Genomic DNA, 11,877 nt, shown 5'->3' on the forward strand with positions numbered 1-11,877 from the left:
TTTGGACTTAGGCAATTCTCTTGCCCCAGCCTCCCAAGTAGCTGGGACTACAGGTGCCCGCCACAATGCCCAGCTGTTTTTTGTTGTAGTTCGGCTGGGGCTGGGTTTGAACCCACCACCCACCACCCTGGCACCCTACTCACCGAACCATAGGGGCCGCCCAACCAGCTTATTTATTTATTTTATTTATTTATTTATTTTTGCAATGGAGTCTTAAGCTGTTGTTCTGGGTAGAGTGCCATGGCATCACACTACAGGTGCCCACCACAACGCCCCACTATTTTTCAGTTGTAGTTGTCATTGTTTTTGTTGTTGTTTTGGTGGCCTGGGCTGGATTCGAACCCGCCAGCTTTAGTATATGTGGCTGGCGCCCTAGCCTCTTGAGCTACAGGCGCCACCGCAGACACAGTCTGACATTGTTGCCCTCAGTAGAGTGCCATGGCATAGCTCACGGGCTCACAGCAATCCCAGTCTTTTCAGGCTAAAGGGATTCTCCTGCCTCAGCACCCCAAGTAGCTGGGACTACAGGTGCTTGCTACCACAACTGGCTATTTTTCTATTTTTAGTAGAGATAGGTCTTTGCTCTTGCTCAGGCTGGTCTCAAACTCCTGAGCTCAAATGATCTACCTTGGCCTCCCAGACTGTTAGGATTACAGGCATGAGCCACCACACTTGGCCAGAACAGCCATATTTTCTATCTGCATTTCATCTGTCGCAGCAAGTTGATTTGATTGAAATGTATGAAGGAAACTTGAAGTCACATACATATATTTTGAAAAGAGGGGAGTATTCTAATAATAGCTTTTTCAGATAATTATTTTTGTCTTTAATTCTATCACTGGACTTTATGTTCTGTTTCCTCCCCCAGATCTAAACTTCACAAACACTTACTAGAACTACAATTTTATTGAGCTTTTTTCCCCCCCCTGAATGATCGACAAAGAAGTATTGTCTTATGCTTCTGCTTGTCATTATTTTCCAGCTTTTTGAGACCATCGGAAGATTCCGGAGAGTCTCTCTGACCTTAGAACCCTGGCTGACTCTGTTTCCTTCCCCAAGCTCATGGCTATTGAAGGTCGTTGGACTTGAGGTGTCCAGGATCTCCTGACCTGCTCTGTCAGCGTGGATGCTTTCCTTGGTCTTTGCAGAACCTCACATTGCTGAGCAGGGGTGCCCCAGGAAGCAAAAGGAAGCCTGACACCCTTTTCCTATTCAGAGTTCAGGGAGGTCATCTACACCAGAAATAAACAGGTCAGCCCTCGGCCAAGGTCACCCACCAGGGTAACCAAAAGGTTCAGCCTCCAGTTACAGCCCAACATGGCAGAGGATTCTTATTGTGAGATACACCTGGAACCAGCCTGGCTGTTCTGTGAAGATGACCAAGTCACACTTTGTAGCACCTGCTTCCAGAGCCCAGAACACAAGCATCACGTGGTACGTGGGGTACAAGAAGCTGCCGAGAGTTACAGGGTAAGCTTTATGCCGATCTCAAGTCCCTCTGGTGGAGGATTGATTGATTGATTGATTGATTGCATGGATATTCTGATTCTCCAAAACCATTTCCTTAGTTCATGTCTATTAAAGAATACCAGACGTGTTTTTTATTTATTTATTATTTAGTTTTGAGACTGAGCCCTGGGTAGAGTGCCATGGTGTCATAGCTCACAGCAACCTCAAACTCTTGGGCTCAAGGGATCATCCTACCTCGGCCTCCAGAGTGCTGTGATCACAGGCAGGAGCCACCCCACCTGGCCCAAGTTTTGTATTTAATTAGGTCTTCAACTTTAATGCTAAGAAAGCATTGTCAGAGCTATTGGCCTTTTGGTTGTCTAAGGTTCGGCTTCCGATTATTCTAAAACAATTAACTTACCTGGAATTTTGTGTTCTTTTTTTTTTTTTTTTCCCTCTACAGAAGTTATTCCAAGAAATATTGCACACCTTGAGGGAGAAAGTGGAAGTAGCTAAAAGCATACTGGGTGAGGAGCAAGAAAGAATGGTGATGATTCAGGTCAGCACTTATCTTAATTCTTAGGGGGAAATTAACGAGCCTGTTACACAGCAAATACTGTGTTGTAAACAAAGTCAAAAGACAAATGACGAAGCAGGAGAAAAATCTGAACTCCGTAAGAAGGAAAGGTGCTAATATCTTAGCCCATAAAAAGTTCTTTAAATCAATAAGAAAAAGACTAGAAACTTAATTTAAAAAAGGACCAAAGAAACAAGTTTGTAGAATCCTAGTCCACCCTTCAAAGCCATTTTGGAACTCTTTTTCTGAAATGGCCATCAGAACTGTCGTTGTACAAAGTAGAACAAATAAGTTTGAGGACTCATCCTAGAAAAAGTACTTTGAAGGGTGGACCGGGCGCTGGCGCTGGGGCACAGCTCCCCAGCAGGAGAACTTTGCAGGTGGCCTTCGTGATCTCCGGCAGCAGGCGTGTCTCACTTTGTCTGGGATGAGTTCCTGTAGGCCTCATACATTCCAGTGGAAGTAAACAAAATAAGTTCCTTGTAAAGTATGTTACGTGTGAGTGCTATGAAACTGCAAAAGAAAGTGGCAGTTACACTTTTAAATAAAGTGGTCAGGACCTTGCTATTCAGAAATTGGCATGTGAAGAGACTCAAAGAGGCAGGGATAGATCCTTGTGGTCATCACAGGGGCTGGGGCACCCGGCTGGGAGCACAGAGGACATTAGAGTATGGCTGGTGTGATCAGATGACAAAGGGGCCTGGTCCTTTGGGTCAATGCCACAGGGACCCTGCTGGGAGGTCAGTGGTGGAAGAGCCAGGTGACTTAACTTCAGTTTTCACAAGACACTCTGGCTGCTGAATGAAAACAAACCGTAGGGGAAGGCAGCAGCTGACTTGGGGACTCTTGGAAGGGGATGGGGCGAGCTGGGGACACAGGTAGCAGAGAGGGAGTGAGGCGTGGTCACCTCTTGATTCCACTGAGTCTCTTGAGATTGTCTCTAAGATGACAATCCCCAAATATATATATAACTCGCACTGCCAGACTTTCATGTCCAGTTCCCCACTTAGCATCTCTCCTTGGATGTCTGACTGAATCGAATTCGTTACATGCCAAACCTAGCGGTGATGTGCTCCCCACCTCTGGAATCCAGCCCTTCCTTTGTTTCCCCCTCTCCGTTTTGGCAATTCCAGCCTTCTGGTTGCTTAGTCTAAAACATTTGGTGGCTTCCATCCTCGCCTCCTTTTGCCCCCACACCTCGTATCCCAAGGATCCCAAATCCCACTTGTCCTATTCTAATGTTCTGGTTGTTGTCTATTTTTTTTTTCTTTTTTGAGACAGAGTCTCACTTTGTCACCCTTGGCAGAATAACATGGCAGCATAGCTCACAGCAACCTCAAACTCCTAAGCTCGAGTGATCCTCTTGCCTCGGCCTCAGCCTGAGTAGCTGGAACTACAGGTGCCCATCACAATGCCTGGCTAGTTTTTCTATTTTTAGTAGAGACGGGGGTTCAGGCAATCCACCTGCCTCAGCCTCCCAGCCTCCTAGCCTCCTAGACTTACGGGCATCATGCCCAGCTATGCTTCCTAGCTTTTCTAAGTCAATTGACCTTCCTGATCTATTAACAGTCCTCATCTGCATCTCATGTTCTAAGAGTGTGGCTGATCTTGACTCAAAGTCCATTGCTCTTTGGATTTCTGCCTCTGATGTGTTCCCCTTATCTATCTTTTTGTTGTTGTTGTTTGTTTGTTTTTGAGACAGAGTCCCTTGGTAGAGGGCTGTGGAGTCACAGTTCACAGCAACCTCCAACTCTTGGGCTTAAGTGATTCTCTTGCCTCAGCCTCCCAAGTAGCTGGGACTACAGGCACCCGCCATAATGCCTGGCTGTTTTTTTTTTTTTTTTTTTTTTTTTTTTGTAGTTGTCATTATTATTTAGGAGGCCTGGGTCAGGTTCGAACCCCCAGTGTATGTGGCCAGTGCCCTAACCATTGAGCCATGGTCGCCGAGCCCCCTTATCTTTCTATTGAGCTTGAAGATGGAAAGGGTACATTGTAATCAACATAAGATAGGTGTAAGGCCGAGCAAGGTGAGTACAGTGTATGTTATCTCTTTGTCCTGTCATGTTTAACCTGGAGTCTATCCCATCTGTGTCTATGAGGAAGGAAGAGGAGCAGAATTTTAAAGAGATGATTGAGTCTGAATATAGGACCAGGCTCCGGTTGTTGAGTGAGGAGGACGAGGTGAGCCTGCTGAGAGCACCAGGATGCAGGCCGGCTTTAAGCTCGGGAGAAGCCAGTCTGAATCAATTCTTCGAAGCTGCAGCAGAGCCAGTGGAGAAGCCCCAGGAAACCCTGCAGGTGGGATATTGAAAACAACACCCTTTTATTGAGAAATGAGAAATAGAATACCAGAATGTTATTTCCGTTCCAAACTAAGGCATCCAGTGACAGCCGCAGGTGTAGTAAATGAATGTATATGTCCACCCACAATTCTGTTTCTATGAATTCATCCTTAACATACATATAAAAGAAACAAGGATAAGGTAAAATATACCTATAAGTATATTTCTATATACAGAGGGTATCCAAAAAATGTATATGGACATTTTAAGAAAGGAAAAACTGTATTAAAATTATAATGCTCAATATATACCAATAATGTTTGTCATCTTTTTTTTTTTTTTTTTTGTAAAACAGGGTCTCCCTTTGTTGCCCTAGGTAGACTGTTGTGGTGTCGTAGCTCACAGCAACCTCAAACTCTTGGGCTCAAGTGATCCTCTTGCCTCAGCCTCGAGACTAGCTGGGACTATAGGCACCTGCCACCCCAGGCTATTTTTAGAAGCAGGGTTTTACATTGGTTTGGGCTGGTCTCGAAACCCAGCTAGTTTTTCTGTTTTTATTAGAGATGGGATCTGGCTTTACTCATGCTGATCTTAAAATCCTGAGCTCAAGGGATCCACCTGCCTCAGTCTCCCAGAGTGCTGAGATTACAGGTGTGAGCCACCATGCCCAGACATTTCTCCCTTTATGAAAACAAGTATCCTTTTTTTTTTTGCTATTGTCTATATATCACTACACTATACTGCAGATACATTTACACATATATGGGCAAGGTAACACTATAAAACTTAGTTTCGGTATAAGGCCATGGATTAGAATTAACCTTGGAAGGCAGGTGGATGGAGTTCCTATGTGAGTTCTGGTGTTATCTAGCTCCTATGTGGCTTTGGTCCTGTTGATTTATTTCTAACTCAGTTTCTTTAGGTATAAAAGGGAGATGCCAATGGCTTCCCATTCGTAACACTGTTGTGATGTTCCAGAGAGATGTCTATGTAAAGCTCACGGTGTCTTGTACCTATTAAGCAATCGATAAGTAGTAGGTATCATTGTTTCTATTATAACACTTATAGATAGCAAGAGATTAGAAATGCCCATATCTGCCAGATTTGGTGGCTCAAGTCTATAATCTCAGCAATCTAGGAGGCTGAGGCAGGAGGATCCCTTGAGCTGGGGAGTTGGAGACCAGCTATAGCAAGAGTGAGACCTTGGCTATACTAAAAATAGAAAAACCAGCCAAGCATCATGGTGGGCACCTGTAGTCTCAGTTACTTGGGAGGCTGATGCAGGAGAGTCCCTTGAGCCCAGGAGTTGGACATTTCTGTGAGTTAGGCTGAGGCCAGGATACTCTGGCCTCGGCAACAGAATGAGACTATCCTATATCTGTCAACATAAAATTCAGAAAGTAAATGGTACTACATTCATAACATGGAACACTTGTCAGCACATTAAAAGGATATCATGGCTTGGGCAGTGCCTGTGGCTCAAAGGAGTAGGGCACCAGCCCCATATACCGAAGGTGGTGGGTTCAAACCCAGCCCCGGCCAAAAAAAAAGGATATCATGGCTCTGTTCTTGGATGTAGAACACTCTCCAAGAAAAAAGCAAATTGTCACTAATAATAGCAATAGAGTATAATATGCCATCATTTATGGTTATTTTTCCTAAATAATGTAATCTTGTCCTTATGTGACTATATTTGGAAGGATAAATACAGAAATTATTCATTCCCCCTTATTAATTGATAGAATTCATTTTTAATGAAGTTGTAATGAATTTGATGTCTTTTTTTTTGCAGTTTTTTTTTTTGGGGGGGGGCCAGGGCTAGGTTTGAACCCGCCACCTCTGGCATATGGGGCTGGCTCCTTTTGAGCCACAGGCACCACCTGAATTTTACCTCATTTTAATGTAATGAAAAGAAAGAAAACTTTCTGAACAAGATACCTCAGCAAAAAAACATGATGCACATTAGAGGCACGTTGCCTGTCTGAGCAAGCAGGCTACCCTCCCGCACGTCCCCGTCAACTTGACTGTGTGTGGCAGGAATAACAGGGTCCAGCTTCTGTTGAGCGGTGTCCTACTCACAACAGGAGGATGTCATGGCCTTACCTGATTACATCTGCTTATGGGGTGGCATCTCAAGACATGGTTGAATTGGGGAATAAGAGAAGTTCCTAGATACCGAATGAATAGTAATAAAGAGTTTCTTCTATAGAGATTGAGACATTTAGGGAGAGAGAACAGGAATAAACTGAAGGAGAGTGAAATCCGAGTTTCTGAGCAGATCTGCAGCCTCCGAAGTCTCACCGCAGAGCTCGAGGAGAAGTGTAGGGGACCAGCCTTACTGATGCTCAAGGTAAGACTCGGGGTCGGGGAGGAAGAAACCTCTATGACCCTCTCCAATAAAGGAGAGGTGGGTGGGCACTCACTGGGGTCCTGCCAGGACACTGTCCAAAGCCAAGCCGCTAGCTCAGTTCCATTGCAAATGGAACTGAGATGTGTATCAGTAAGGTGAGTAATTGGTCAGGTATAAGACACCCATACAATGGATCTTCTGTGACACTAAAATAGGAACAGTTCTATTGGCAACTAAAATAGCATTTTCCAGATAGCTTATTAAGAGCAAAAAGACACAGCTACTTTTTGCTTCCCTTTCAGGGAGTAAGTATGGCCGTATATAGGTTTGGGCTTGTTGCCATTCACAGACTTGGGCAAAAGGTTGCTGAGAGTCAAATGCATCCTATTCCATGGTGACCTTTGGAAACAAGGGTAAGACTTATTAGTATAGTATGTGCCGTGGTCTAAATGTTTGTCCCCTTCTAAAATATACAGACAATGCCCCCCAAAATGTATACTCCTTTTAAGAAAAGAAAAAACAATTACATTTGCAATAGTCAAGTTGCCTTTAACTTCCTCAGTTACAAGAAGTGCCCAAATGTGACTTGTAGTCAGCTTTTGTTATTTATTGGTACATGTTGAGTACTACAATTTTATTTATTTATTATTATTATTATTACTTTTTGTAGAGACAGAGTCTCACTTTATCCCCCTTGGTAGAGTGCAGTGGCATCACACAGCTCACATCAACCGCCAACTCCTGGGATTAGGCGATTCTCTTGCCTCAGACTCCTGAGTAGCTGGGACTATAGGCGCCTGCCACAATGCCCAGCTATTTTTGTTGCAGATTGGACAGGGCCAGGTTTGAACCTACCACTTTCGGTATATGGGGCCAGCGCCCTACCCACTGAGCCACAGGCACCACTGTGTTTATTTATTTGAGACAGAGTCTCACCCTCAGTTAGAGTGCTGTGGCGTCACAGCTCACAGCAACCTCTAACTCTCTTGGGCTTAAGCAATTCTCTTGCCTCAGCCCCCCAAGTAGCTGGGACTACAGGCAACAGCCACAATGCCCAGCTGTTTTTTGGTTGTAGTTGTCATTGTTGTTTTGGCAGGCCCTGAGCCTGGTTCAAACCCACCAGTTCTGGTGTATGTGGCTGGCACCCTAGCCACTGAGCTACAAGTGCCAAGCCTATTTTATTTTATTTTATTTTTGAGACAGTCTCTGTCACCCTGGGTAGAGTGCCATGGTGTCATCACATCTCACAGCAACCTCAAACTCTTGGGCTCAACTGATTCTCCTGCCTCAGCCTCCCTAATAACTGAGACTGCAGTTGCCCACTACCACACCTGGCTAGTTTATCTATTTTTAGTAGAGATGGGGTCTCCCTCTTGTTCAAGCTGGTGCTGAACTGAGTTCAATCTACTCGCCTTGGTTTCCTAGAGTTCTAGGATTACAGGTGTGAGCCACCTCGCCCACCCAGCCTGAGCGTTACAGTTCTAACACAGTCTTTCCTTTCTTACAACGTGTATACAGGTTTTGGGGGGCAATTTCTGTATATGTTGAAATCCCCACCCTCAAGGGAGATGAGGCTTTGGGAGGTGATTGGAGACTAGGGGAAAGAGCCTTCATTTTTTTTTTTTTTAAGAGACAGAGTTTTACTTTATTACCCTTGGTAGAGTGCTGTGCCATCACAGCTCACAGCAACCTTCATCTCCTGGGCTTAGGTGATTCTCCTGCCTCTGCCTCCTAAGTAGCTGGGACTACAGGCACCCACCACAACGCCCAGCTAATTTTATTGCAGTTTGGCCGGGGTCGGGTTCAAACCTGCCACCCTCAGTATATGTGGCTGGTGTCCTATGCACTGAGCCACAGGCTCAGAAGAGAGCCTTCATGAATGGAATCAGTGCCTTGTAAAAAAGGCTAAGAAAGACCCCTTACCCCTAGGGCTGTGTGAGGTTAGAAGGAGATAAAGGCTTTCCACTAGAGAAAAAGGCTCTCACCAGACCACAAATCTGCTAGCACCTTGATCTTGAAATCCCCAGCCCCCAGGACAGTGAGAAGTAAAATGCTGTCATGAGCAAGCAACTCAGTCTGGCGTTTTGTTAAGCAGCCTAAACAGACTAAGTGTTGTATATATATATACTTTTGTGTGTGTGTGTGTCTTGGTCACCCTGGGTAGAGTGCCGTGGCATCATACATAGCTCACGGCAGCCTCAAACTCTCGGGTTCAAGCAATCCTTTGCCTCAGCCTTCCCAAGTAGCTGGGACTACAGGGGCCGCCACATTGTCCAGCTATTTTAACCCTAACCCTAAGCCTTACCGTGAACTCAGGCAATCCACTCGCCTCAGCCTCCCAACTACTGGGATTACAGGCATGAACCACCTCCCCCGGCCAGTGTTGTGTATTTTAAACTTTGCGCAGTCACGTACTTGGCCTTTTCAGATATAAGTTACGATCTTTGTGAGACTTTAACCATGTGTATCTACCTGCCAGGTCCATCTGCACAGTATGAGTGCACTCTCTCCTTTGTAAAGCCTCTGTAAACAAATCTTTAGGGACAGTTCAGTTCTTTGCACCACGCCCAGCCCTGGAGGCTTTGAAGGTGAGGGTGTGGCTCTGCTGGGCTTGCCTCCTGCCGGGACTCGGTGCCCCGCACCCCCAGCAAACCACCTCCAGCACAAAGCAAACAGAGGGTGCCATCAAGCCTTTTTCTGACTTCTACTCTATGTTAGCATCTGAAGTACAAAAACTAGCACAATGCCGTGGACATTGATTGCATTATTCTAAGAAAAGCTGTTTTCATGTGCACAGCTCACAAAAGACTCCTAAAATACTCACTTAATAACTTTGCCTCTTTTCTTCCCTTAGGATGCAAAATACTGTTTGGAAAGGTAAGTTTTCACTTGGAATAACTGAGTCAGAAGCAGATTCCAACATGTCCAGAACATAAGACCGTAAGACCCTAGGGTTGGGTTGGGCGGTTGTGTTCACTGTAGAATGTAATGAATGGATGAAGGACCTCCAGTCTGTGCAGGTGACTGATGTTGCCCTTTCCTTCTAGGAGTGAGTCCCTACTGGTCCAGTGCTTACAGCCTGCTCATCTCACAGACCTGAGTTTATGCCAACCACCAGGAATGAGCAAAATACCAAGAGCGCTCCACAGTGAGTTGATACATGTTCACGATTGCCAGGCCACTGCAGCTTTGTATTTGAGAATCAAGTTGGCCATCTCACCCTAACTAAAAAAAAACTCCAGTAGTTTAAAAATTTAAAAAGAGTGGAGCACTTAGTATGCTATATACATTAGAAAACTATCAATAAAATAACTATATCATCTTAGGTTGAAAGCTTTTCTCTTACAAAAAAAACAAATTTATCCAGTTTCCCAGCCCTAAAATGTAATTGCAGGCAGATTCCACTAAAAAATTTAAAACTCCTGGAGCAAAAATTCATATGTATAATAAAGGATTTATTGCTCCTGTCCTTGTGGTTTCACCTTTTCCAGAATGTTCTATCAATGGCATCGTGCAGTATGTGATCTTTGGAGACTGGCTTTTTTTTTATTATTAGTTTCAGATTATTATGAGGGTACAATTAGGTTACAATGTTTGCATCTGTTAGGTAGAGTCCTTGTAGTTGTGCCCCTCACCCAGGAGGTGAGCCATGTACCCTCACACTATGCCCATTAGATGGGAGTTTACCTCCCCCCCCCCAAGGCTGGCTTCTTTAACTTAGCATAATGCAACTGAGTGAGTTACAGTCAAGTCCTAAGATGTGTCAGAAGTTTGTTCCTTTTGATTGTTGCTGGGATTCCATTGTATAAATGCACCATAATTTATTTATCATTTTAAAATTAGATGGATATGGATTGTTTCCTGGTTTGAGCTGTAAATAATAGTGTATAGATATGTGCATGAACTTGGTTTTGTACTTTTTGGCTGACAAGGAATGGGATTATCCAACTGGTTTTCAAACTACTTGTGCCATTTTACAGTCCTACCAGTGGGTGGCGCCTGTGGCTCAAAAGGGTAGGGCTGCGGTTCCATATGCCGGAGGTGGCAGGTTCAAATCCACCACCAGCCAAAAATGGCAATATATATATATATATACACACACACACACACATATATATATAATTCCACCAGTAAGGTCCAGTGTGGGAGACTCAGTTACTCAACATGCCCACCCACATTTGGTACTATCACTACATTTTATTAGATCCACCCTAATAGTCATGTTAGTGGTATCATTTTAATTTGCACTTCTGGAATGACCAATTACATTTACCATATTATCATGTGTAAGTTTGCCCTCTGAATTTCTACTTTGGTGAAGTACATTTATAAACCTTTTCCTCATTTTGTTTTTGGGGGAGTGGACAGTATCACTCTGTCACCCTGGCTACAGCGCTGTGGCATCACAGCTCACAGCAACCTCAAACTCCTGGGCTCTAGCAGTCCTCCTGTCTCAGCCTCTCAAGTAGCTGGGAATGCAGGTGTCTGCCACCATGCCCAGCTAGTTTTTCTATTGTTAGTAGAAACTGGGTCTCCCTCTTGCTCAGGCTGGTCTTGAACTCCTGAGCTCAAGGACTCCTCCTGCCTCAGCCTCCCAGAGTGCTGGGATTATAGGTGTAAGCCACCTTGCCTGGCCCATCTCATAAAATATGCATATTTCTATACTGAAAACTACCAAACACTGATGAGGGAACTCAAAGACCTAAATAAATGGAGATATATTGTCAGGATGTCAGTTCTCCCAGACTGATGTTTAGATTTAGCATGATACCAGTAAAAATCCCCTCAGCCTGCCCAGGCATGGTACTCATGCCTGTAATCCTGGCACTTTGGTTTTATTTTTTTTGGAGACAGAGTCTGTCTTTGTTGCCCTTGGTAGAGAGCTCTGGCATCATAACTCACAGCAACCTCAAATTCTTGGGCACAGGCAATTCTCTTGCCTCAGCCTCGAGAGTAGCTGGTACTATAGGCACCTGCCACGGTGCCAGGCTATTTTTAGAGATGGAATCTCACTCTTGTTCAGGCTGGTCTGGAACCTGTGAGCTCAGGCAATCGACCCCACTTGGCCTCCGAGAGTGCTAGGATTACAGGAATGAGCCACCATGACAGGCCCTAATCCTGCCACTTTGGGAGTCCGAGGCAAAAGGATCCCTTAAAACCAGGAGTTTGAGACCAGCCTGGGCAACAGTGAGACTCCCTGTCTCTACAAAAAAAAAAAA

General features: G+C 44.7%; 1 protein-coding gene across 1 annotated transcript in view; it reads left to right on the plus strand.

Moving 5' to 3' along the window:
- The window catches only part of TRIML2 (tripartite motif family like 2), a 19,335-nt gene that overhangs the window by 5,830 nt on the left and 1,628 nt on the right, over nucleotides 1-11,877 (plus strand). The window contains exons 2-7 of the mRNA XM_012806955.2: nucleotides 1,217-1,470; nucleotides 1,913-2,008; nucleotides 4,130-4,324; nucleotides 6,518-6,658; nucleotides 9,513-9,535; nucleotides 9,706-9,806. Of these exons, the coding sequence (XP_012662409.2) occupies nucleotides 1,217-1,470; nucleotides 1,913-2,008; nucleotides 4,130-4,324; nucleotides 6,518-6,658; nucleotides 9,513-9,535; nucleotides 9,706-9,806 (810 nt within the window). The remainder of the gene's footprint in view (nucleotides 1-1,216; nucleotides 1,471-1,912; nucleotides 2,009-4,129; nucleotides 4,325-6,517; nucleotides 6,659-9,512; nucleotides 9,536-9,705; nucleotides 9,807-11,877) is intronic.

The sequence above is a fragment of the Otolemur garnettii genome, unplaced genomic scaffold (genome assembly GCF_000181295.1).
Source record: "Otolemur garnettii isolate 467f Iridium unplaced genomic scaffold, OtoGar3 scaffold00061, whole genome shotgun sequence".
Lineage (NCBI taxonomy): Eukaryota > Metazoa > Chordata > Mammalia > Primates > Galagidae > Otolemur > Otolemur garnettii.